The sequence below is a fragment of the Rhinolophus sinicus genome, linkage group LG02, assembly GCF_036562045.2.
Source record: "Rhinolophus sinicus isolate RSC01 linkage group LG02, ASM3656204v1, whole genome shotgun sequence".
NCBI lineage: Eukaryota > Metazoa > Chordata > Mammalia > Chiroptera > Rhinolophidae > Rhinolophus > Rhinolophus sinicus.
The window spans coordinates 40,524,338-40,547,471 of record NC_133752.1 but is presented as its reverse complement, the minus strand read 5'-3'; the positions used below and the strand labels follow the sequence as shown (position 1 = coordinate 40,547,471).

Below are 23,134 nucleotides of genomic sequence, written 5' to 3'. Positions count from 1 at the left end.
AAAACTTGTACATACCAAACAAGTAGAAATAACCTGTAATCCCATTACCAAAAAGTTATTTAAGGAATGAAAACAAACCCATACTCTATTAGCCACTTTTAAATTTGCTTTGTATCATTCTCAACTTTTCCTGTGCTTATATAAACCATTGTACAACACATAGGTTACAAAATGTAATTATATTATTGGTTTACATTTTTCAAATTAAATTTATTTGGGTAACATTGGTAAATAACATTATATGTTTCAAGTGTACATTTCTATTAATACATCATTTGTATAACTGCAATGTGTGCTCACCACGTAAAGTCTAGTCTCCGTCTGTCACCATATCGTTGACTCCCTTTACCTCTTCTCCCACCACCTCCTGCTTTGCTAGCCACCATACTGTTATGGTGTCTATGAGTTTGTTTTGTTACTTTGTTTTATATCCCACATCTGAGTGAAATCATATGGTTCATGTCCTTTTCCGTCTGATTTCACTTAGTATGATACTCTCAAGATCCATTCATGTTGTCAGAAATGACAATATTAACCTTTTCATGGCCCAGTAGTATTCCATTGTATATATGTACCACATCTTTGCCAGTTATCCATTGAAGGACACTTGGGTTTTTCCATGTCTTGGCCACTGTGTGTGAATAATGCTGCAGTGAACATAAGTCTTTACAAAAATGTTTTTAAATTTTTTTGGTAGATAGTCAGAAGATGGATTGCTGGGTCATAGGGTAGCTGTTAATTTTTTGAGGAACCTCCATATTGTTTTCCATAGTGACTATACTAATTTACATTCCCACCAGCAGTATACGAGGGTTCCCTTTTCTCTAACCTTTTCAACACTTGTTATTTCTTGTTGTTAATAGCCATTTTAACAGGTGTGAGGTTGTATCTCATTGTGGTTTTGATGTGCATTTCCCTTATAACTAGTAAATTTGAGTATCTTTACATATATCTATTGGCCATTTGTAGTCTTCTTGGGAAAATAGTTCAACTCTGCCCATTTTATAATAGGATTTTGTTGTTGTTTAATTGCATAAGTTCTTTATATATTTTGGTCATTAACCCCTTATTGAAGGTGTCATTTGCAAATATCTGCTCCCATTTGGTTGGTTCCCTTTTTGATTTGTTGGTTTCTCTTTCTTGCTGTGCAGAAGTATTCTTGACACCAGTCCCGTTTATTTATTTTTGTTTTTACTTCCCTTGCTTTTTGGGTCAAGTTCACAAAAACCTCTCTGGGACCAAGGTCCTTAGGGTCCTTAAGGTCCTTAAGGTTAGTAGTACCTATGTTTTTTTCTGTGTATTTTATTTTTTCAGGTCTTATATTTAATTCTTTAATTCGTTATGAGTTAACTTTTGTATATGGTGTTAGAAATCTAGTTTCATTCTTTTGCACATGGCTTTCCAATTTTCTCACCATTTGAAGAGCCTCTCCTTTCTTCATTGTCTGTGTCTATCTGTCAATACCATGCTGTTTTGATTATTGTAGCTGTGTAGTATAATTTGAAATCAGGGAGTGTAATACCTCCGTCTTTGTTCTTTTTTATCAGGATTGCTTTGGCTACTCATGGTCTTTTGTGGTTCCATACAGATTTAATGGATTTTTTGTTTTATTTCTTTGAAAAGGGCCATTGGGATTTTGACGGGGATTGCATTAAATCTGTATATTACTTTAGGTAATATGAGCATTTTAACTATGTTGATTCTTCTAATCGATGAACACAGAATATCTTTCCGTTTCTTTGTATTGTCTTTAATGTCCTTCAACCATGTCTTGTAGTTTTCAGTGTATAGGTCCTTCATTTCTTTTCTGATATTTTATTGTTAGTATATCGGAATGCAATGGGTTTTTGTACATTGATTTTTTTTTCCTCCTGCAGCTTTATTGTGTTTGTTTATTGTTTCTCGTAGTCTTTTGGTGGAGTTAGGGTTTTCTGTATAAAGAATCATGTAATCTGCAAAAAGTGACAGTTTTACTTTTCCATAGCCAATTTGTATGCCTTTTCTTTCTTTCTCTTGCATGATTGTTTTGGCTAGGAATTCTAATACTGTGTTGAATAACAGTGGTGAAAGTAGGTATTGTCTTGTTACTGTTCTTACAGGAAAAGCTTTCAGTTTTTCTCCATTGAGTATGATAGTAGCTGAGGGTTTGTTATATATAGCCTTTATTATGTTTAGGTACTTTTCTTCTATACTCATTTTATTCAGTGTTTTAATCCTAAATGGATGTTGTATCTTGTCAAATGCTTTTTGGGAGGTTTTGATGACTATTTTAATTTCCTCACTGTTGGTTTGTCTATTTAGGTTTTCCAGTTTTTCGTGATTCAGTCTAGGAAGAATATTTCTAAGAATTTGTCTGTCCTAGGTTATCGAATTTTGTGGCATGTAGCCTTTCATGAGTATTCTTGTATAGTTCTTTATTTCTGTGGTGTCTATTGTAACTTCTCCTTTTCATTTCTGATTTTATTTGAGTCTTTTTTGTCTTTAATGAGTGTAGCAAAAGGTTTGTCAATTTTATTCATGTTTTCAAAACACAGCTCTGTTTCATTAATTTTTTTCTATTGTCTTTTTTGTTCTCTATTTCATTTAATTCTGCTGACTTTGGGCTTGGTTTGTTGTTTTTCAAATTCTTTACAGTGAAATGTTAGATTGGTAGTTTGAGGGGTTTTTGATTTTTTGAGGTAGTCCTGTAATATTATAAAATTTCCTCTTAATACTGCTCTTGTGGCATCCCACAAATTTTGGCAAGTCGTATTGTCGTTCTCATTTGTCTCTATGTATGTTTTGATCTTTTATTTCTTTTTGACCCAGTAGTTCTTCAGTAGCATATTGTTTAAACTACATGTATTTGGTTTTCCAGCTTTCTTTTTCCAGTTAATTTTCAGTTTCATACCATTGTGGTTGGAGAATATGCTTGGTATGATTTAAATTTAAATTTATTGAGACGAGTTTTGTGCCCTAACATATGACCTGTCCTTGAGAATGTTCCATGTACACTACAGAAGAATGATTCTGAATATTCTGTTGTTTGCACTGGAGAAGAATGTATATTCTGTTATTTGGGGGTGGAAAGCTCTGTAAATACCGATTCTGTCCATTTGATCTAAAATGCATTTAAGGGCGATATTTCCTTACTGATTTTCTGTTTGGATGATCAGTCCATTACCATCAAAGGGGCATTTAGGTCCCCGACTTTAATTGTGATTTTGTCAGTTTCTCCCTTTAGATATGTTAGTAATTGCTTTTTATATTTTGGTACTCCTTGGTTGAGTACATATATAGATAGTTAAGTGTTATGTCTTCTTGATGCATTGTCTCTTTTATCATTGTAAATTGTCCATTTTTGTCTCGTTAGGTTTTTTATATTGGAAAGTATTTTGTCAGATAAAAGTACAGCTACACCCACTTTTCTCTGGATGCCATTTGCTTGGAGTATCATCTTCCACCCCTTCACTTTGGATCTTTGTCTTTGTAGCTGAGATGGGTCTCCTGAAGGCAGCAACATATAATTGGGTCTTGTTTTTTAATCCATCCTGCTACTTTGTGTCTTTTAATTGATGAATTCAGTCCATCTATATTTAGGGTGATTGTTGATTTATGGGGACTTCCTATAACTATTTTATCTTTTGTTTTCTGGTTGCTCTGTGTCTCTGTTTTTTCTTTTGTGTTTCTGTCTGTTATATTAGTTTGGTGGTATTCTATGATTTTTTTCTCCATTTCTCTCTCTTTCTTTTTGTTGATATTATGTGTCTCAGTTCTAGATTTTTGTTTTGTGGTTACCAAAAGGTTTTTTCAAAAAAAGTTTCAAATGTACACTAATCCTTTTTCTTTTAATTCCATCTTATGTCCTTCACCTGTACAAGTTCAGACCTTTTCCCCCTCCCACTTTATGGTTTTGGTGTCACAAATTATCCCTTTTTTGCTGTGCATTCATTTCCAAATTGCAGAAGCTATAGTCTTTTTATTTAAAGCTTTTACCCCCTTCAACCTTTATATTTACGTGTTTAATACCTTACTCTGAATAAGAGTTGCAATTTCCTTCTTCTGTCATCATCTTACAGTTGTGTATCCTTTTATTTTTTTTGTTTTAGTTAGAAGAGCTCCTTTTACCATTTCTTGTAATGCAGGTCGTGTGGTGGTAAATTCCGTCAGCTTTCGTTGGTCTGGAAAAGCCTATTCATCATATCGAAAGGATAACTTTGCTGGATATGTTATTCTTGGTTGGTGATTATTCTTTTTCAGTATTTTAAATATTTGATTCCACTCTCTCATAGCTTCTAGGGTTGCTACTGAAAAAATTTGATGAACCTAAAGGGTTTTGTTTTTTTGGGTTACAGCCTTCTTTTCCTTGGCTACCTTGAGAATTCTTTCTTTGTCATTAATTTTTGAGAGCTTTAATGTAACGTGCCTTAGAGAAAGTCTTTCTGCATTGGGATAATTAGGTGTTCTGTCCGCTTCTTGGTTTTGAGGGTCCAGTCTTTCCCTAGGTTTGGGAGGTTCTCATCTATTACTTGTTTTAGTAGGCTATCGGTTTCCTTCTCCTTCTGGTATACCCATTATTTTAATACTGGTGTTTCTAGTGGAGTCAGATAGTTATCATAGAATTCTTTAATTTTTTTTTTTTAGAAAACTCAAGTTTCTTCTTCCACTTGAATCATTTCTATATTTCTGTCTTCAAGATCATAAATTCTCTCTTCCATTCATTCTGCTGTATTTCCTAAGCTCTTTAATTTATTTTTCAGCTCATTAATTGAGTTCTTCAGCTCCAGACTTGCTGTTGGGTCCTTTTTTATAGTTTCAGTATTTTTGGTAAGGTGCTTCTTTTGTGTATTGATTTTTATTCCTGAGCTCATTGAACTGCTGTTCTGAGTTTTCCTGTATCTCATTGAGTTTTTCAGAACTACAATCTTGAATTCTCTGTCATTTAAATCACAGTCTTCCATATCTTTGAGTTTATTTTCTGGAGATTTTTAATTTTCTTTCTGAACTACCTTGTTAACCTTGGTTGTTCATGGTATTTGATGGATTATTTCTCTGCCTGGGCATTTGAGGCATTGAAATATTTTTTAAGTACTTGTTGCTTTTAACCATTTTGCAGGTTGATAATTAGAGGTCTTTCTTTGTTTTCCAGTAGATGGCCTTATAGCGCAAGTTTTTGTTTTACCTGCACTACTGGGAGTTCTGGGATCACTGTGGGCCAGTGTCCCTTTGCCTGTGGAAAATGCCCCATATTCCCCAACGAGGTGGCATCCCCTTCATGACTGGGTCAATCCCTTTGGTTTCGGGGCACCTCTTATGTGGTGGTGATGTGTGGCAGGCAGCCTTGAATTCCCAGTACTGCTTAACTGTAACCAGAAGGCACCAGCCTCGTCTCATTATCTGAAGTATCCCAGCTGCGTCTACCAGGGTTCTCCGTGACTGGTAAGGGAGGGGTGGGTGGGGGTGGGTAGGGTTGTGGGGGACTGGTTTGTGCATCTTTGGGTTTGTTTTTTCCACTGGATTTAGCCACAATGAGTATGGGCTACACTGGCTGGAATGTTGCTTCTGCCCCTTCACTACCATGTTTTCCCAAAAGCAAGACCAGGTCTTATATTAATTTTTGCTCCAAATGACACATTAGTGCTTATATTTAGGGGATGATCCTAAAAAATCATGCGCGGGCTTATTTTCCAGTTAGGTCTTATTTTCTGGGAAACGTGGTACCTGCTTCCTTTGCTGCCATGCCTGCTGGAGCTGAGTGGGCTACAGGAGGGTGAGGAGGGGAAGGAGGGAACGTATTGGCATGTCTGTATCACTGTTTTTTTTTCCCCCTGGTGATGCTGGCTGTTTCACACCAGGTGCCACCACCCTCTACTGTTTCTCCCCTCGTTCCTGGGCTCAGAGTCAGTGTGTACCAGCCACACAGGCTAGAATGCTGCCTCCGCCCCTTCGGTCTGCGACTGCAGGGTTGCAACCCGACCCTCCACAGTTACTGCTTTCCTTGGGGCTGTAGCCAACACTGGACTGCATCTGTGGCTCCCATCTCTGTCCTCCCTGCCTTTCCCCTGCCTCCTCTCCCCCACTCGCCCCATATGCCCACCTTCCAATGTCTGAATGTGCACATCTGTCACATTGTTGTCCAACTTATAACTTTAAGGGGAGAGAGATCAAGAGGTTTTTCTCTTCCATGATGCAGATACCATTCCTGATTTGCATTTTAAAAAATGATTTGATGATTTATCATGGATAACTCATCAGTACAAGAGATTTATCTAATTAAAAAAAAATGGCTCCATAATATTCTTCTGAACAGACGAGAGGATTAGTTTATTAACTATTTCTCTATTAGCTAGCATTTATGTTTCCATTATTTTGTTATTTTAGTACTAAAGTAAATAGCCTTAGAAGTAAATGTTTATATCAGTATATCTTTACCCTAAATTTTAAACCAGGATGTTGAATCATGGGGTAGGCACATTTATAATTTTACATGTATTTATACTTCCATGTTACATTTTTAAAGCTTGTGCCAATTCTTTCATCAGTCGTGTGTGAATAAATGCCCATTTCTCTAAGTGGATTTTTTCAGCTTTTAAAATTGTTTTGAAACTTAAAAATATACCAAAATAGAAAATATATAATGTTCTCCCATGGACCTGTGATCCCTCTAAAAATTATCTACCTCATTTTTTGCCTCCACAAAGTATATTGTATTGGCGTGGATTCCAAAGTTGGTATTATTTCGTCCATATGAAATATTTCAAATCTTTAATTTGCTCTAATTTGAGCAAGGGAATGGTATTTTGTTGTGTGGGTGCTGCCTACACAGAATGCTACTAGCTGTGTGGCTTTGGGCATTGTTGCCTACTCTTATGTGCCTCTGTTTCCTTAGCACTAATATAGTATAATAATAGGACTGAACTCATAAGTTGTTGAAAAGCAGTAATAAAGTCATTGTAAATCTCTTACTATAACATGTGGCACATAGTAAGTACGTAGTAAATGGTAGCAGTCACTTGTTCTTAAGGCCATCTAATGACAGAAAATGGTATAGGAAAAGGTTGACTGTCTTCCTAATTAGTGTAGTCTAGCACTAACTGTAAAAGTTCCTAAAAATACTAGTTTTACTAAACATCTTTTGAATTGTAAAACAGTTTGGGAAATTTTACATAATCTTTCTTGTTCTCATAATATCTGAATATTCCATAATCTTTCCATTGAAATATTTGTAGAATAACTTTATCCCACAGTAGTGTCTAATCTTTTTTCTCTGGAATAATTTATGTCATTCAACTTATTAACTGGAAAAATGTTTATTGTGCACTTACTACCAGGTGCCAGATGCTATTTTAGGTACTGAGGAGGCACAAAGAAACAAGATAGGCAAAACCCCTGCTCTCATGGAGTTTAGAGTTCTCATTAAATTTGAACTTCACTTGAGTTTTTTTCTTCTCATTCTGTACTATACTTTGATATTCTTTTTTTAAAAAAAAAAATGTTGTCAAGTGGCAAGTTACAAGGAAAGAAGAAATCAGGGTTTTCTTGTTTTTTAAGTAAATGTCCATGCTTCATCTTGGAATGGACTGGACAATCATAGCAGTCATCTTCATCTTTAGTACTGTCCACTTTTGAAGTAATATATAGAATGGTGGTTTTGTCTCACAACAGTAAGATACAATATCATTAGGACGGGAAACTATTTTGGATATATATTAGGACAATTTTCAATAACAGACCTTTCTAAGTACCTGTAAGAGATCTTGGACAGTTCCACAAATCATGATGTTTGACATTGGTTTTAACCACAAATTAATCTTTTATAGACAGTATCATCTTGCATATTAAACAAAGGGTAGCTTTTATGTATTGCTATCTGGAAGTTTTTATTTATGAATACTAAGTTATAAAAAAGTAACATCCAAAGTTTTTACCCTGTTTTAAAATGTAAAAATGTGAATTTATTGATGTTGTCAGTAGTCTCTAGCTTTTTTTTCCATTTCTCTGTATGTGTAAGAATAGGCAAAAAATTTTTATATGCGTATGAACCTATTATATCTGCTGTATGGTAACTTTTCCATTTATTAGACATCTTCCCATCTTATTATAAAAGTCTGCCTCTTTTTTTTTTTTTTTAATTTATTGGGGTGACAATTGTTAGTAAAATTACGTAGATTTCAGGTGTACAATTCTGTATTACATCATCTATAAATCCCATTGTGTGTTCACCACCCAGAGTCAGTTCTCCTTCCATCACCATATATTTGAAAAGTCTGCCTCTTTTATACAGTGGTATTTATGTGTGTATCCTAATTTGTATAATAGCTTGGGCATGTAGACGTTTTGGTTACATTTTTGTATGTATGCCTAAGCAAACATTTCTATCCATTCTGTGGAATAAATTCCTAGAGAAGGAATTGTTGCATTAAGAGATATACACATCTAAAATTCTGAGATGTGTTATCCAGAGAGCCTATTGCAATTCATAGTGTTCAAAAGTACTTATTTACACACAGTCAATTTACTATTTTTAATCTTAGGATGAAAAATGTATTTTATTGTTATTTTTTTTCACCTGTCTTGAATTATTAGTTGAACATCTTATTTTTTGTTTCTGTTAAACTGCCTATTTGTGTTCTCGGTCCATATTTTCTTTTTGCAGTTTCATGTTTCAGCTTTTATTTTCAAATGTTGAATTTACGTGGAATTTACCTTTATCTGGCGTATGTGGTAATATTTTTTTTCCCCTTTGAATTGATGATGGGTGTTCTCAATAAAAGATGATAATTTATAAAACACAGAATTTGGAAGTGATATTTAGTGTAGAAAAGTTTTAATTAATAATTATAAATGGAATAGGTTTAGAGATAGATAACTAAGCATTGTGTGCTGTTTGTAGCCTTTTGTACTAAAATGTTAGTTTTGCATTTTCTCCCACATATAATTGCAAATTTTTGCCTTTAGCCATTTTATATATATGTAAGATTTGATGTCCTAATGTTAACCAAAAAAAAAAAAAATGTATAGACACATATTTAAGGCTGAAGAATTCTTTGACAAAACAAAGCTCTTGCTCTTTTAGGAAAAATACATGTCTAGGTGACATGGAATAAATTATCTAGTTTGAAGGTTTTTTTCAGACTTAGTGTATTACTAATAGTGCTCACTTAACCCCAGCAAATATATGGGTAATGATAGGGTGGTGGTTATATTTTCCACCTTTTAAAGTAGATGCATAGTGCACATTTACTGTGAAGTAAATTGAGAGAAAAAATAACAATCGTTCATACTGACATGTAATTACTATACTTTAAAAGGCCAATGGCATTCAGTTACTGTGTTATAACCATATTATGAAAATTTCAGGCTTACAACTTAAAAGCTGTCATGTTTGTTTTTATTTTGAATATAGTATTTCTATAAGTTATTTCTAACTGCATAGTGTACTGATATAATTAATACTGAAATCTGAAACTTGCGTAAGCTTTAGCAGACACTTTCCTATTAGCGCAAGGATATGTCTAAGGACTTTGCTCTCTGAAAGTAGAAGTATTTAAGAAATAGATAAATGTATACAAAGTATAAATATGTATTATAGCTTCTTAAAATCATATAGATTGAGTTGTTTTCTTTCAGTCTTAGCAGAATATGCAAATTTTCTATTACTGTAGATTCGTATGTTATACTCATAAGTTTAAAAGCATTAATTGCTTGAGCTATCTATATTTCAGTTTCTCCTCATTTGTTAAATGAGAATATTACCTACTTTGTAGGTTTGTTTTGGACAGGAAATGAAACCACAGTTTATAAAACCCCCCTTTAAAGCCTGGTACAGTAAACAATTACTGGTGTCAGTGATGCTATTTAGATAAGCCACACTGGTGGGACTCACCCCTTTTTCACCACTGAACACTCAGTCACTGGGGAGAGCCCTTTCTTTTCAATATTGCTATGAAAAATTACTCATCAATTTAGTGTTGTACATTTTTAGCATTCAATGTGGTTGTTGACAAATACACTATTCTAGTGATTACTGCTTTTGAAAGACTAAAAAATCTCTGTTCACTTTTCCTTCAATTCTGTTGACGTTTATTGAGTACACATGACATGAAGAAATAACATTGAGCTTTATGTCAAGAGAACTATGCATATGTAGTCATTATAATAACACTTTTGCTCTTGCTTTGCATTAATGATTCTTACACAACCTGTGCAAACTTTGTGCTCTATTTTAGAAGGTGGTGGACCCAGAAAAAGAAAATTATCTTCTTCTTCAGAGCCATATGAAGAAGATGAATTTAATGATGATCAATCCATGAAAAAGAAAAGACTGGATCATGTAAGTTATATTTGAATTGCAGTATTAAAATTAGCTACGTAAGCACAGAATTTGTTGAGTGTGTGGATATCAGACCTGAAAATTCACCCTAAATGAATCTTCTTTCTTCTCTCTCACAACCAAGTCAGAAAATCTGTCTGCATTTCATTTGTGACTGTTTTTGTTTTTAATATATCCAGTATTAATTGCTTATCTGAGTTACAAAATTAATTTTCAAAATATTCTAGTGATATATAAATATACTTTAAAATTATATTTTATTTCATGAAAATTACATATACATATGGTTATACAACACTTAGGAAAAACAGCTGTTATCACCAGCAGCACCATTTCCTCTTCCCCAGTGGCAACTACTTATAACTCCTCTGGATGACTCCTTTGTTACTTAACTGGTTATATAAAAATAATAGTAGTTATGCTTTTATTGGGTTACTCTAGTTTTCCATTAACTTTTACTTTATGGCTAGAACTACTAAGAGGCCTCCCAGTGAAACCAGTCACAGATCTCCCTGTCTTTGCATTCAGACAACACAATTTCTTCTTGGTAATGAAAATAAATCACCACAACTAACAAAGTAACCTCTTTCTTTGCCTATGACTTAGTGGTGTAAGAAGCCCAAAATAGCCAGGTGGCAATCTCTCCTGTAATTTAATGGGACAATTGTTACGTCCCTACATGGAAGCGTTCTTCCCTTGGGAACGAATACTGAAGGGAAGTAAAAATCCTGTGAGTGGGTTTTTAGGCATCAGGAACAGCTGTAGTGTAAGAGAGTAGGCCCACATTTTAGTTTACAGACCTGTGTGTAATGGCTGTGGGAGAAATAGCATCATATTGATGGCTGATCCAAAGCATTTACCGTGCTTGTAGTACATCTTGTTGGACAACATAGCAGGGTGTTATCTACAAGTTCACATTCTGGACTTTCACTAAGTGATACTACTGTGTGTAAACCAGTTGCTTCTAGGTGTTGAGGAGCATTGTAAAATCAGTGAGCTCCTTGGACATGAATCTATTGATGCCCTCGTCTTCCAGTGAAATTAGCTACCTGGTCAGACATGGCTGTGTCACAGTGTACTGTGACTGTGAATCAGGCTTTCCATATATGATGTATTAATTTCCTAGGGCTGCTCTAACAAAGTACCGCTACCTGGGTGGCTTAAACAACAGAAACATCTCACAGTTCTGGAGGCTAGAAGTTCAAGATAAAGGTGTCAGAAGGTTGGTTCCTTCTGAGGGCTGTTGCACCTCTCTCTGCTAGATTCTGGTAGTTTGCTGGCAACTTCAGCATTCCTTGGCTTTTAGATCTCTGTCTTCATCTTCACATTGCCTGCTCCCTGTCTTTCTCCAAATTTCTCCTTTTATAAGGACACCAGTCATTAGACTAGGGCTCACCCTAATGACTTCATTTTTACTTGATAGTCAAGGTAGTATGACTCTGAGGTACTGGGCATTATTCATCATATGTATTTTGGAGGGACAAATCAACCCATAACTGATAGGTAAATTCAGGCTCAGAGCAAGTTTCTATTACAGTCTCTTCCATGATGAAAGGGGTCCAAAGTAATCAACTTCCCATAGACAGCTGACTGAATCTTCCAAGGAATGGTGCTGTCATGGGAACTCATTGGCCTCTGCTCTTGGCAGGTTGAATATTCAATAGTAACAATAGACAGATAAAATCCTGGTGTTGGAAAGTCTTATCGTGTTGATCTGCATGCATAGCCTCAATCCCTGTTTCAGTGACCATTTGTATATATATATAGACCCATTGAGCAAGCATCCCAGTGGCTATGATCTTATTCGTGTTCACAGAATGGATCTTGCCCACCTGATTATTAAAAATCTCCTCTACGGTAGATGCCCTTTGCTGAACATTCCTGTGGAACACTGTAATCCTTGCATTCTGTTCTCAGAAAACCTGAGAAATTCAACAATTCACCTCTTCCCCAGACTCTGGTCACTGATCTTCCACTCTTGTTCTTCTCCTTAGCTAGTGTCCATGTTATATCATTGATCTGTACCTCTGGCCATCTCATTCTAAACAACAGATATACTGCCCTAAGTTGTGCACAGGGCTACACTCTTAAATGGGGTTATATCATAGCAGTTGCTCACTTCACTTTCAGCTTTTTCTAACAGTTATGTAAACTCTTTGAAAACAAAGTTCACAATTTTCTCCTTTATCTGATCCTAAATAATTCCCCAAAGTGCCATAGATGCTGGTTGAAGGAGGGGCAGCAGCAAAGCAGAAGTAGGTACTATGGGAATCTGACAATTATTTGTACCTTATTATTTGTACTTGTAACTTATTTGTACCTTCTGAACCAGCTCAAGTCCAGTCTAAAATACACCATTTTCATTTCCTGCTGTTCATGCTCAGTTTTAGAATTGGTAGATCATATACCCAGAACACATAACAGCTCAAGTCTGATGGTCACTTAATATCTCGTGGTCAACCATTGTGCTCCTATGAGGACCCCCTATCAAGCCAACAATTGTTTCACAAAAAGAGATCAGTCCGCTCTGTTTTAAAAATGTGTATTGTTCCAATGCAGTAAATATGTTAGAGAGTATTTACTAGAGTAAATATGTTAGAGAACAGTTTGAGTATAACCTGAATTTTGCATTGTCTCTGCAATTTTTGTCCATGACAAATACTAGATGAATACAGAAAACTACACCCAGCTGAACTGGACCACATAGGAATACATAAAATGCACGTACCTTAAAACATCTACTGGCTGCTTCATTTCACCATACTTGTTATCCCACAAAGTTGTCTTTTACTGTTCTTTCACATCTGTGAACTTTACTATTTGAAAAAAGCACTCACTTAGCATCCCAAACATATCTAAGCATTCTGGTTCAAAAATACCACGCAGTGCATACAAAAGGAAGGTTTAAAGGTTGAGGAGAAGCTTGAAGCAAATGTTTGGGAAGAAATGAGAACATGTGACACACACACACACACACACATGTTTGGGAAGAAATGAGAACATGTGACACACACACACACACACACACACACACACACACATATATATATATATATATATATATATATATATATATATATATACCCTGAGCAATGGGCATAAAGGAATCTGCGTTGTCCCCAAAATAGAAGTATATAGGTGGACCATCTTCATATGCTGTGACGTCACTAAGAACAGGTATAAAGAAATAGGAGAAAGTGAAAGGTGGTTGGTTGAGCATTTGGATTAAAGACCAAAGAGTGAAAAAATCAGGAACGACCTTTTTCGCATGGATCTTTCTATACAAAGAGCTGAAATGGAAATCACTGTATCCTTCACGAGGAGCTCCTTTTAGTGGTAGCTTTGGTCTTTTCAAACTGCTACAAATTCATCAGCCATCAACTGGCAAACAAAGCCATGCTTGCAGATGGGAAAGCTGCAAAAAATAATTTCCCATTGGTGATACAGAAGTAAACTGAGGAGATGGTGATACATTGAATTAAATTTTCAGTTTTGAAACGTGTCTGTTGTGAATACATGCCTCAAAGGATCCAAATGTGAAAGACAGTAAACACTGTAGGATTTAAGGCTTTGAAAGGTAGTATTACTGTGATGTTCCATCCCAGTGCCTGGTACAGACTTGGAGCTGAAGTCCGTAGTAGTTTATCACTTACCAAACTGAGCCTTTTAAAAGAAATAGCTAAAATCAGCCCTGGAGTTCACTACAGGTATAGAAAAATTGGATGGACTGCCCAAATCTGCATTAATATTTTTACTTAATTCTTCCCTGTTATGGAGCAGTATTACAAAAACAAAATTCCAAAATGAAAACACTTAACCTTTAAAATTCGTATAATACATCAAGCCCATCCCTCTACAAAAGCTGAACGCAACCCAAAACTTTTTTTTTCTTTTTCCTTCTTTTTGCCTCCAAAAACTACCTCTCTGATGCAGCTCCTTGATAAAAGAGTGATAACAGTTCATGGCTTGCTATTTAAAGTGAACATTTAAGATGCTAATTACTGTTGTTGAAGGTGAGAAGGCAGATATGGTTATGGAATTTTGGAAGATTTCACATCAGAATGGCCATTGCTACCATTGTAGAAGCCTGTAGTGAGTGATGCAAGAGTGTTACATGCTGTGTGGTGGAAAATTCTCATTGTCTTGATTCATGATTTTGAAGTATTTAATCCTTCAGAGAATTTTTTTAATTCAAAACAAGCTATTTTGATTTTGATTTTGATTTAGGGAAACAGGTTGGATTTGAAGAGGTAGAAAATGAAGGTGTTGAAGACTTTCTTGGGTTCCATCCTGATTTCACCGCAACTTGAAATAGGTTGCTGCTTATGGCCAGATAGATGCAAAAGATGATGGTGATGTTCATAAAAACCAGAAACCTTCACCATGGCAGTGTAACATATCCAGTTACCAGGTGTTTTAAGTGTTATTGAAAGCAGTGGTACTGGTTTGAAGATAATAGCTTTAATGCCGAATGTAGGAGAGTCCTCCATGGCATCCAGTTGAGTTGGAAACATACAGACAACTTTAGTGTGAAAGGAGGAAGCTAGCAAAGCAGCAGAAATGTATTGATTTATTTTTAAATTTATGTTTAGTTACAGCCTGTATAGCAGAGATAACACAAGTATAATGAGCCACGCCCTTCTATAGATGGTGTTACAACTTCCTGTTCATTCTCAGATAATCCTGCTCCCACCACTTCACAGTAGTAACTCACAGGCTGCAATCCTTCCAGTGCTAAATCCCCAAGCAAACTTCAGTTCACATTTATCGTAGTATTTATGCATGTGTTAAACATTTAATGTGTGTAAAATTGTGCTTACCCTTTTTTAAGGTTCCTTTTTTTAATGTGTCACTGATGAAGTTTTCGAATGTTGCACCGCTAACTGGATTGTTTTCAACACTGTAGTTTTCTTTTCATGATTTTGCACAGCACAGTAATTTTGGGAAGTACGTATGTCAAGTTATAGCAGAACAGGTTGTAGTTATCAGCAGAAGCAGACTTGACCTTGTTGCAAAACCATGTGGGTCTGTGCTCTGATTTTCCTATTGGGGCTTGCCAGAGGCTTTATACAACATCCGTGTTAGCCACAGAGTCTTTGAGAATCATTGCATCTGCTTGCTGGTCATGAAGCCTAAGTGGCAGGGAACCTTGTATTGCACTGGACCTACTGCTGAGCCCCATTCATAACTGACAGCCTTAAGGGCTACTTTATGAACAGAGCAGAACACGCCATAATGAAGTAAACCTTACCTCCAATATCCAAAGAGGCCAACCAAGTGTTGTGTCTCTTTTTTAAGAGTCAGGCATTGTGCAACCATTTGTGTATGGTATTTTTTGTTTGGTTTTTGTTTTTTTTTAGTGGTATTTACAACTTGCTCCAGATTGGACCCCCACAGAAATCTTGAAAGTGGTGGGCCCAGAATTTGAGGGTGGTGATTTCCCTCTCTTTGACATGTATGTATCTTACTAAGGCCATCAAAAACATTTATTGCTTCCTGCTAATCAAGTCAAGTCAACATGATATCATCAGCGTAGAGGCACAAAGTGATATTCTGTGGACTGTACAGAACTGTCACAGTCCTTGGGTACTGTACTATGAGAGAGCAGAAGAGTTACCGTAGTCCTGAAGACAGTGAAGGTGTATCTATCACTGATCTGGCCCAGGTGAAAACAAATTGCTTCTACTTGTCCTTTCTAATTGGGACAGGGAAGAAAAAGCATCCATCGGATTGATAACTGCATGGTTCCATTGATCTGTTCCAGTAAAATACTACATCTTGTATAACAGCTGCAGTTGGGGTCATCACCTGTTTGTTTATGTTAAACTAAAATAATTCTCTGAGACCCATCCAGCTTTTGTTTAGGCCAAGGAGGCAGGTTAAACTGGGATGGGATGGTGGTGTCATGTTTCTGCATTTCCTTCAGGAATGATGGTATTGCTGCTGCTGCTTGAGAGGGGCAATCCTAAGGACTTGGATTTGGTGTTTCCTACAACAGCCCCTACTCCTTGAGTTAAGGACCTAATAGAGATTTCTGCCAATACCAATTATGTCTATTCCAACTCTGCATTCTGGAACCAGAAAAATAGCTGCAGGACTGATTCGTAACCCCTGGGCCCACAGAGACAGATTTGGGCCCAAATTCCAAACACCTGGCATTTGTAAAGCTCTGGTGTAACCACGGGGCCACAGAAGTATTTTCAGTCTCAGAGATTAGCAGAGCTGGCAGAAGTGTGGGAGCTGAGAGCAAACAGCAAATGATAGGAACACTGTCTACTGAATGTTTAATTTGTGCTATCACATATTTGATTCCCAAAAGATATTTACTGTTTTCCAAATATTTTAACTTTTTTTTATTGAGGTGAAATTCACATAGCTTAGAATTAACCATTTCAGTGGCATTTTGTATGTTCACAGTATTGTGCAGCTACCATTCCTATCTAGTTCTAAAACATTTTTATCGTCCCATAATAGCATCCTATATCTCTTAAGCAGTTTCTCCTCATTCTCTCCTCACCTCCCCAGCCACTGACAACCACCACTGTGTTCTCTGTCTCTGTGGATTTACCTATTAGACACCTCAGTTTCTAGTCCTGCCATAGCTGGGGTTATTATCCATCTGTGACTTCTAAAAGGCTTGTTCTTTAGTTTCAGTGTCTTCACGGGTAAACTTAAATATGGCAGTATGAATATTTGAGGACTTTGAAGTGTTTTCTCCAAGTATTAGTGTTTTGTTACTCCCCTGCTCAAAACCCTATTGCTTTCTGAATAAATAATGACTTCAATTTGGCACTCCAGGCCTTATACAATATTATTAGCTCTGGTTTCATTTTTCAGCCTTACAGCCTACCCGTCCATGGTCTCTGTGCTTCAGCCCAAATGGCCACTTACTATTACAAATATACATGGAGATTTCTTCTTCCTACTCTAAACTTCCATAGCATTTTATTTGTTTCTGTCTTATGGAACATTATCTTTTTCCTGTGTGTAAGAGAGGTATCACTCACAACTTATTTTTATCTTAGATAGTGAAAGAAAATACAGCATTCAGTTGTTGGGTAAGAAAGGAGGTAGAAAAAGTATGAGACTGTATTTTTCTCTATTTTGTTTGTATAACATGTGGTACAGATCTAAGCAGAGTCGATCAATGCTTTTTAATTGACTGAAATGCAAGATTTTTCTTAGGCATGAACGCAAGGAATCTTTTTTTGGGGGGGCTGAAATGTGGATTTTTAACCAGTTTCTTCAAGTAATGTTAAGTGACAAAGAAAGAGAAAAGAGATTGTGTGCATGAATAGCCACTGTTATTTCTAGTTTAAGTTTAATTTATATGTTGTTTACTTTCACAAGATTTTTTTATCATTGTGTCACTTTTATGTTGTGGCTGAACAATTGATATTTCAGCCATTCTATGAATCAAGACTGAAGTAAAAGTAAACTTTTTTCTCTCAGTATTTGAAATTTGTAGGGGAGTATGAAACTGAGCACAGATGAGGTATTTGAATTTTTTTTTGTCTCCATTAGCTCGGAGAGACTTCAGTCTACCTTGATTATTTTGAGTTAATATGAGGAACATTCTAGTTTTTTAGCAGATTTATCTCATTTTGAGCACTGTATGAATGGTCGTGAGTTGTGAGTTATTGGATATGCAATCAGAGTCTTCCAGTAATCTTAAACCAGCAGTATTTTTCATCCTTAAAGACATGAATTTGTCAATTTTTGCATGAACAGAAAAACATTTTTGTGTTCTTCTGATTGAATGTGATAACTTCCAAATCAAGTCAAAATACAAAAGGTAATCTGTCTTAAGACAATGGTTATTAATCTCTGAAATTGGTTCTCTTTTTTTTTCCCCTCCCCATTAGGGAGAGGAATCAAATGAGTCTGCAGAATCTAGCAATAATTGGGAAAAACAGGAAAGTATTGTATTGAAATTGCAAAAGGAATTTCCCAATTTTGATAAACAGGTGAGTACTATGCAGAAATTTAATCAGTGTGTACTAAATGTTTGTATTCCAAATAGTGTGAGATCAGCCATGTAAAAGCTTTGTATGATTTTTGCATTTTTCTAATTAATATTTTCCTGTATTAATATTATAAAATATGTTTATAGGGCCTGTTAATTCTTTCATTGTGTATTTACCTTATTTACTAAGTATAGTATCAGCATTATAACCACAATCATAACAAACATAACCGTAGTAACTGACAGATGTGAACTCATGTATAAAATGTAAATCATCTACAAAGCCATCCATAACCCCAGGTCAGTTGTTTTAACTTTCTTTTTTGTTCTCTTTCCTTTAAATGTCTCATGAAGAATTTTAAAATGTAATACTGCTTTTCAGTGTGTTAATATTCCATAGCTTTGTTCTATTTGGCAGATAGTAAGAATACTTTCGCAGTCAGGAAAGACCCATGCCAACCATGCCAGTGCTGAAAAGACCGCTGTTTAGACACATGATTGCATAAAGAAACACATTATTTGTTTAACATTTGGAATACATTTATACTTGCATTTGATTTATTCATGTATATGTATAGATAGTACATCTGCTTAATTCTGATGAGCTGAATGTAAAATCTTGCTGCTACCCTGGTTCTTTACATTGTTGAAATGACGTGTTTTGAAGTTGGCAGTTTGTAAAAGCCTAGCTGTGTGTTGAAATTTAATTGAGCAAACATTTGGTCCTCTAGTGTTCAGAGTACTTCATAGGGAAAGTAGAAATGTAAAAAAAGTCAAGCTTTTTTCTCTTTGAAGACTTGCATATCTGTGGAGGTGAAATTACACATAGAAAGCATTTGTAAAGCAGCATAAAAACTGCTGTGTGAAATAATCAGATGCATTCTATTAAGTTTTCAGGTGATTTGTTTATTTTTAAAAGAGATCAATGTTTTCTACAAGTTCTAATATTAGATTTTTAACAGAGATCAATAACTTATTTCTAGGAACTAAGGGATGTACTCAAGGAACACGAGTGGATGTACACAGAAGCTTTAGAATCTTTAAAAGTGTTTGCTGAAGACCAAGGTAATTAGAAAATACATACTTCCTATTCTATATTTTGTGTATAAGAAAATAGTAAACCTATTATCTAATAATTAGAATGGGATTGCAAAAGATGTTGGAAATAATAATGTCAGCATTTTTTAAATGACCAATTCCAAAATGTTTTGGCATATTCTTGATGGCATTATAAAAATGAAACAATAAATACTTTTTTCTGTTTGGATAATTTTTTTTGATAGTTATGGCTACTTTTAAACTGCCATGTTTTATTGAGTACAAAATAAATATTTTTTACATTTTAATAGCTCTCAGGATGGATCTTAACAATTGTTGGTGTCATAATCACTACAGTGTAGATGCCCTAGCCTGCACTTGTGTGAATAGCAAAAGCCCCAGTATCAGAAACGTACAAGATTGGAATCACTGGCATGGAACAAAGTTCCTAACCCCATAGTGGAACACTCTTAACTTTAGCAACCGAATGTATATGAGAAGTAGCGGGGACGAGTTGAATCACACATGTTTAGTAACATCCTTAAGCAAGAATCAAGTGCACTGGTTCTGTATAATTGGTTTTAGGTTTTTCTTGGTTTTTGTTGTTTTTTTCATGCATTCTTTTAAGAAACATTGTACTACAAATGCTTTTTTTTCTTTTTTTAAAGATTTTATTGGGGAAGGGGAACAGGACTTTATTGGGGAACAGTGTGTACTTCCAGAACTTTTCAAAGTCAGGTTGTCCTTTCAATCTTAGTTGTGGAGGGTGCAGCTCAGCTCCAGGTCCAGTTGCCATTGTTAGTTGCAGGGGGCGCAGCCCACCATCCCTTGTGGGAGTCGAACCAGCAACCTTGTGGTTGAGAGGATGCGTTCCAACCTACTGAGCCATCTGGGAGCTCAGCTGCAGCTCAGCTCAAGGTGCCGTGTTTAATCTTAGTTGCAGGGGGCGCAGCCCACCATCCATTGAGGGAGGTGAGGAATCGAACTGGCAACCCTGTGGTTGCGAGCCTGCGCTCCAACCAGCTGAGCCATCTGGACACCCATGAGCTTAGCGGCAGCTTATTGACTTCATTCTAGTTGCAGTGGGCGCAGCTCACTGGCCCATGTGGGAATCCAACCGGCAGCACATTGCCCAGAGCTCGCGCTCTAACCAACTGAGCCACCCGTCTGTCCCTACAAATGCTTTTGATGGCAGAGAAATGACATTGTGTGGAGAAAAGAAAGCCACCAATATAACCAATTCTCAGTAATAAATGATTCAGAAGAGAGATTATGAATGTGAAGAAGTTTGAAGAATACCTTATCCAGTTTATCTTATAGTTCTTGTATATGCACAAGAAGGAAGGTGTATGATAATCTGTGTGTGAGTCTGAAAGCTCTTCAAGTTGGTAAAACAAAAACATTCTAAATAATCAAGTATTGTGTTAAAGATTAATTGGTATATTTTTTCTTACTGGTACATAAAATAGCTGCCTTCAGTCAAGGCACCTTAATCTATGGAACGTGATACATTAATCAGTGATAAAATAGTGGTGCCTTTAATAATATATTTAAATAATTCTTTAAGTAATGATGAATTTAGACTATTTGGAGATGGAGAGGTGAAAATGAATTAATATGGAAGGTTTTAATTTAGAGTGAGCATTCAGTGTTGGCCATAGGGATGGGGCTAAGTAATCGCCAGGACTTCTTGTGGATATGTACCTGCCATTTATATTTTCAGGACCTTTGTTAGAAATGGGGGTTTATATTTAATCCACCTTGAAAAAGAAGTTATCACTTGTTTTGGAAACTACTTATTTCAACTTAATTGTATGACTTCAAATTCTGTTTCAGTATTTCTCTTTAGAGTATATCAAGATTTAACAACAAATTTGGTTGAATTCATATTCAAAAGGAAAATATACATGTTTAAATATTTTTCTTATCTTATTTGAAGTCTTATACATTTTTATATTTAATTTATATCTTTGTAATTTAGTTATTTTTGTCTTTCTTTGTACACAGATATGCAATATGCTTCACAAAGTGAGTTTCCAAATGGAAAAGAAGTTTCTTCAAGAAGTCAAAATTATCCTAAAAATGTAACTAAAACAAAACTGAAACAGAAATGTTCCATGAAGCCACAAAATGGTTTTAACAAGAAGCGTAAAAAAAATGTATTTAATCCTAAGAGAGTTATTGAAGACTCTGAATATGATTCAGGTTCTGATGTCGGTAGTTCACTAGATGAGGACTATAGTAGTGGTGAAGAAGTGATGGAGGATGGTTATAAAGGAAAAATTCTTCACTTCCTTCAAGATGCTTCAGTTGCTGAACTTACTTTGATTCCTCAGTGTTCTCAGAAAAAGGCTCAGAAGATAACAGAACTCCGGCCCTTTAATAGTTGGGAAGCTCTGGTAAGGCTACATTCTTTTTTTTTTTCCCTCTGTGTGTGTGTGTTTAATTCACAGTACCGTTTATAGTCAAGGTGTCTTCAGCCCAGGGAAGCATAGATGGGTGGCCGTATCCTGTGTAGAGTCAAACATTACTTTCATTGTAAGCCAATAGTATTTCAAATAGTGTCATATGACCTAATTTTGAATGAATTAAGGGGTGATTTTCCTGAAAAAACCCAAGCTGATTGGCTGGGCATACTGTCACTCATTCTTTTGCATAGACACTTGGTTCATTTCACTGCAGAAGAAGAAATTAGAGCTTACATTTAGGAAGGAGTTGTTTGCTAGCCTGTTCTGATCTGTTACTGCTGAGACACCATGCAGAAAGCAAGAATGTGGCAGAAATTTTACTACAACTACTTGAGATCAGTAGCAACGTCCAGGGGAGCTCCATGATTCAAAATGCCAGCCTAAGTGTTTTATGCTTCACTACAAAAGAAGCAATTTGTTTATTTTCTTTTTCTTTTAAAAATGACAGCTCAATCTCTAACATGTTTTTCTTGGTTAAACAACGCGGCCATTTTATGGAGTGTAGCAGGCTGCAGCGTTTTTAATTGGAAAGATAGAAAAGTGTGTGGAAGCCTAGAATTCGAGCGTTAGGTGAAGGGAAGGCATAAGTACTGGTAAGTACACTCTGCATGATCCTTTTGTGGAATTTGATTTCCTATAAACAAGTTTTATACAAAATTACCTGTCTTTTGAATTTTATAAATGTCAACAGCAAATCTTATTCAGAAAAAAATATAAGAATTCTGTCTTTTAAATTTTGCTTCAACTTTTGTGAGAATGTGGGCTTTTATAACATGAATTGTATACAGGCCCTGTTGTGAAAGCAGTGTGGATTATTTTTCACTGCTTTAGAAGATGAGCTGATTCTTGATGCTTTATAAATTTTTAGGAAGTTTTATTTCCTAACTTGGAGTAAAGTTGCTTTTGTGATTAATTTTATGATGTGACAAACCTCTATAAGCATAAGTTCCCTTGGTAAATGTCTTAAAGTTGTGGTATGGAAGGGCCCTAAACAATGATTGTAAAGCATTTTTTGAAAAATTAAAATATTTGAAAAATATAGAACAAAATTACTACTATTTTCTAGCTTAAAAAATAAATAAATAAAGCCATTCGTTTTGCCTGAGGCCTTTGCTTTTCCAGAGAACATCTGTCAAAGCAGGCCCTTTCAAAACTTGTTCAGCTTTGCCTGAGTGATTTATTTGTTAAAGTATTTGCTGAAGGGCTTTCTTGTTCTTCTTTTCTTCCTTTTCTTCTTTCTTTTAATCTTTAATGGTCTCCTGTGTTTAATATTACAGAGTCAGATTGCTCAGGCTTGTTGGGATTCTTATTAATAAGGAATGCAGTTATCTGCACTACTGTGTTCAGTCA

General features: G+C 35.6%; 1 protein-coding gene across 2 annotated transcripts in view; it reads left to right on the top strand.

Annotated features, from left to right (window-relative positions):
• SMARCAD1 (SNF2 related chromatin remodeling ATPase with DExD box 1) overlaps positions 1 to 23,134 on the top strand; it is an 86,709-nt gene that overhangs the window by 30,103 nt on the left and 33,472 nt on the right. For both annotated transcript variants that reach the window (XM_019741131.2, XM_019741130.2), the window contains exons 6-9: positions 10,209 to 10,312; positions 18,178 to 18,279; positions 19,262 to 19,343; positions 21,324 to 21,715. In XM_019741131.2, coding sequence (XP_019596690.2) covers positions 10,209 to 10,312; positions 18,178 to 18,279; positions 19,262 to 19,343; positions 21,324 to 21,715 — 680 coding nt within the window. The remainder of the gene's footprint in view (positions 1 to 10,208; positions 10,313 to 18,177; positions 18,280 to 19,261; positions 19,344 to 21,323; positions 21,716 to 23,134) is intronic.